At 54.2% G+C, this 3,892-nt stretch overlaps 1 protein-coding gene across 1 annotated transcript in view; it reads left to right on the plus strand.

Moving 5' to 3' along the window:
* The window catches only part of HECTD3 (HECT domain E3 ubiquitin protein ligase 3), an 8,782-nt gene extending 5,538 nt beyond the window's left edge, over positions 1-3,244 (plus strand). Inside the window, exons 17-22 of the mRNA XM_008067666.2 lie at positions 900-1,106; positions 1,335-1,464; positions 1,563-1,637; positions 1,762-1,843; positions 1,959-2,030; positions 2,177-3,244. Coding sequence (XP_008065857.1) covers positions 900-1,106; positions 1,335-1,464; positions 1,563-1,637; positions 1,762-1,843; positions 1,959-2,030; positions 2,177-2,261 — 651 coding nt within the window. The 3' untranslated portion in view covers positions 2,262-3,244. The remainder of the gene's footprint in view (positions 1-899; positions 1,107-1,334; positions 1,465-1,562; positions 1,638-1,761; positions 1,844-1,958; positions 2,031-2,176) is intronic.
* The last annotated feature ends 648 nt before the right edge of the window (positions 3,245-3,892 follow it).

Raw genomic sequence — 3,892 nt, forward strand, 5'->3', positions numbered from 1 at the left:
CGGTGACTGGGAGTATGCCACTGCACTCCAGCCTGGGCAACAGAGTGAGACTCCAACTCAAAAATAATAATAATAATCTTGACCTCAAGCCCCAGACTCTCTCTTGATCCTGGGTTTATACACATCTGCATCTGGACATTTGCCCCAAGATGGCATCTCAGACTCAGCACATTGTTAATCTTCTCCCCAGACTACTGCCCTCTAGGCTCCCTGTCTCACAATGGCACCACAATCTACCCTTCCTCATACCAAAGCCCCCAGGGTCATCCTTCATGCCTCCTTCTCCCTCACTCCTCACATTACCAAGTCTGTTTCTGGAATCTGTCTACTTTTTCCATCTCACTCCAACCCCCACCCCTACTCCACCCCCAGTTCAGGCCACCTTTCCTTCTTATGTAACCACTTATTGCAAGAGTTGGTGTCCCTGTCTCCATTTTTACCCATCTGATCTCCATGCAGCCAGAGTAATCTATTTCATTCTGCCCATTGATACGTTGATGGCTCTGCCATGGGCTTTCAGAATCTGTAAAGGCCTTACATGATCCCTGTATCTCTAGCCACTGGTTCACATTCAGGCTTCAGCCAGATTCCTCAGGCCTTCTGGTCTTTCTATATTTCTCCAAGATATTCTCTCTCCCGACTTCCTGTGTTTTCCAGCCAACTCCCAGCCATCATTTGGGTCTCAACTGAGATGCCATGTCCTGCAGGATACCTTCTCTGTCCTCCAAAGCTGGTTAGGTGTTGTCTGGATGCCTTCACATCCCTTGTACTGACACCCTCGTTCCCTGTTGCCTGCATGGGAACTGCCTTGCCTGGCTGTCTCTTCAGCTTCCCTGAGGAAAGATAGTGACTGTCTCCACAATGAAGAGCTTACCTCCTTGCCTCCCTCCAATCCCCAGGTGAAGCTCCTGGAAGTGATGGAAGGAATGGACAAGGAGACGTTTGAGTTCAAGTTTGGGAAGGAACTAACATTCACCACCGTGCTAAGTGACCAGCAGGTGGTGGAGCTGATCCCTGGGGGTGCATGCATCGTTGTGGGATATGAGGACCGTTCTCGTTTCATCCAACTGGTCCAAAAGGCACGGCTAGAGGAGAGCAAGGAGCAGGTACTAGACCGAGGCCAGGAGAACAGAGATTTAGACTCTCCTGAGCCCCAGCCCCCAGTAGCCAGAGCCTAGCCTACAGGCCACCAGTAGCTAGTCCTAAGAACTCTGGACTCCACCATTCCTCTGGCCCACATTCCTGCTGTGCAGGGGGGTTCAAAGATGCCCCCCTGCAGTGCAAGTTGAGAGTTGTGCCCCCTCCACCAGCCAGGCCTTTTACCCCTTCCCCAGGTGGCGGCCATGCAGGCAGGTCTGCTGAAGGTGGTGCCACAGGCTGTGCTGGACTTGCTGACCTGGCAAGAGTTGGAGAAGAAGGTGTGTGGGGACCCAGAGGTCACTGTGGATGCCCTGCGCAAGCTCAGTGAGTTCCCGGCTGTGGGGCAGAGGAGGGCAACACAGTAGGGACAAGGACTGGGCAGGAAGAGCCTCAAGCATGAATTCTCACCTTGTCTCCACCAGCCCGGTTTGAGGACTTCGAACCATCTGACACGCGGGTGCAGTATTTCTGGGAAGCACTGAATAACTTCACCAATGGTCAGTGGAAGAGGGCAGAGTGACACCTGGGTTCGAAGTCTACTTGTGGGACACAGAGGCAGGGAAGAAATTTTAGAACCTCGCTCACCATCAGAGTGGACACTGATTTCCTTCTTTGTCCCAGAGGACCGGAGCCGCTTCCTGCGCTTTGTCACCGGCCGCAGCCGCCTGCCCGCACGGATCTACATCTACCCGGACAAGCTGGGGTGAGTGCAGAAGGGCGTCTGCAGGTGCCGTGGCCGGCCTTCTGTCCTCCCTCCCCACACATGCACACATGTGCCCTACACATCTTCCTGATCTGTGGCCCCTCAACGCCCCCAGCTACGAGACCACAGACGCACTGCCTGAGTCTTCCACCTGCTCCAGCACCCTCTTCCTGCCGCACTATGCCAGGTGGGTTTTTCCCTAGGTTCGAGCCTGGGTCGTGGGGGTGGGGAGCACCCTTGGCGGGGGGCACTTTCAGCACTGAAGTGCACAAACCAGAGCCGCTTTGCCCCTAATAGTGGTGGAGGGGCCTGACCTCATCCCCGTCCCTGCAGCGCCAAGGTGTGCGAGGAGAAGCTCCGCTACGCGGCGTACAACTGTGTGGCGATCGACACGGATATGAGCCCTTGGGAGGAGTGAGGCGTGCCGGGGCAGCTGCGGGCTCTGGCAGGACTGCTCCCGTGTGGGTCCCACTAGGCATAGCTCAGGGCAAGACACCTTCCCTGCACCGAATTCCTAGGGTCTGTGATCCCAGTGTGAGCTGACGTGCTCTGCAAAACCGTGCTCTGCAAAACCCAGCGCCCTGCTCCTGTGTGCGTTTGGCGTTGGGGCAACGAGGCGGTGGATTGACGCTGGTGGCCCAGCCCCGCAGACCCACAAGCCCTACCCGTGCTGGAACTTGCTTCCTGAGGTCTTCGGGAATCTTCCACAAGACCAGCACAAGCTGCCAGGCCTGAGCTACTTGAAGGGGACCATCTAGGTCCCCACCCCATGGACTTTGCCTGTTTTCAGCTCCACATTTTTTCTCTTCCTTTCTCTCTGGCTTCAGCCATGACTTAAAACTCAAAATGTTGGAGGATGGTGGAGGCCCCTCCCCAAGCAAGGAGCCAGGGATGATGGGAAGTGGTAGTCATCCTCTTTGGTCACCTGCTCCAAGAAGGAAGCAGCAATTGAGTACCCCTCCCTTACCTACTGCCCTTTTCCAGCTCTCCTACACCCGAGGTGTGATGGGCTCTGTTCTTCCTCCAACCCAGTCTCAACTGGCCCTGCCCAAAAAAGAGAGAAAAAAATAGGCTGGCCTGATATTTTTCGGGAACCTACGTCCATTCAACGTTAAATCCTCCATCTCCCCATAGTCATCACTTCCACATCACCTCTAACCTGATTCTTCGTCTGCTGTTTCACCCTGAAGAATTTGCACAGGTTAAGGCCAGTTACGTCCTCTCTGAAACCTTCAATAACTCACCTTTACCCAACTCTCAAGTAAAGCCTCGACATGACCCATGCTTCTAGAGCTATGCACGCCCCTGCCCCAGCCCCTTCTCCCTCTGTTGAGGGCCTCCATTACACTCCATCAAAAGACTTTCTTGCACATGGGAAAACTGAATAAATGTATAAATTCATTTCTTCAGAATGTTTGTTGGGTTCTGTGCTAGGCACAGGGAGCACACACAGTGCTCTGTCCTAGAGGAGCGAGGGAAGGCTCTTCCAGTACTTGTATGACCTGCCGGGAGCCAAGAAGATGTGTGTTAAATGGGAGGAGTGGGGCTTCTCAGCAACAAACATTAAATCTGGAGCTGAACAGGAAAACAAAGGGTCCTGCCCAAAAAGGAGAGAGGCTAACCTGACATTTTCTGGGTTGGGTGTGCTGATTTGGAGGATGGGAGTCCGCTCGAACCCAGTGAGCAGAAGAATTTGACATCACGGAAGACATAGCCTTGAGATGGCTGACAGACCGGCCAGGTCAGGATGTTGACAGACGTGAAGGCAGCAGCATCACTACTGCTCCCACTTCCATTTGTTACCCAGCTAAGATGTGGTCTTTAAGAACAGGTACCCAAGCCGGGCTCGGTGGCTCAGCCTGTAATCCCAGCACTTTGGGAGGCTGAGGTGAGTGGATTGCCTGAGCCCGCGGGTTCGAGACCTTCCTGGGCAACTTGGCAAGACCTCATCTCTACAATAAATAAAAAAATTACCCGGGCGTGGTAGCGCGCGCCTGTAGTTCCAACTACTTGGAAGGCTGAGGTGGAAGGATCGCCGGAGCCCAGCAG

The sequence above is a fragment of the Carlito syrichta genome, unplaced genomic scaffold, assembly GCF_000164805.1.
Source record: "Carlito syrichta isolate Samal-C Ts95f unplaced genomic scaffold, Tarsius_syrichta-2.0.1 Scaffold309730, whole genome shotgun sequence".
Lineage (NCBI taxonomy): Eukaryota > Metazoa > Chordata > Mammalia > Primates > Tarsiidae > Carlito > Carlito syrichta.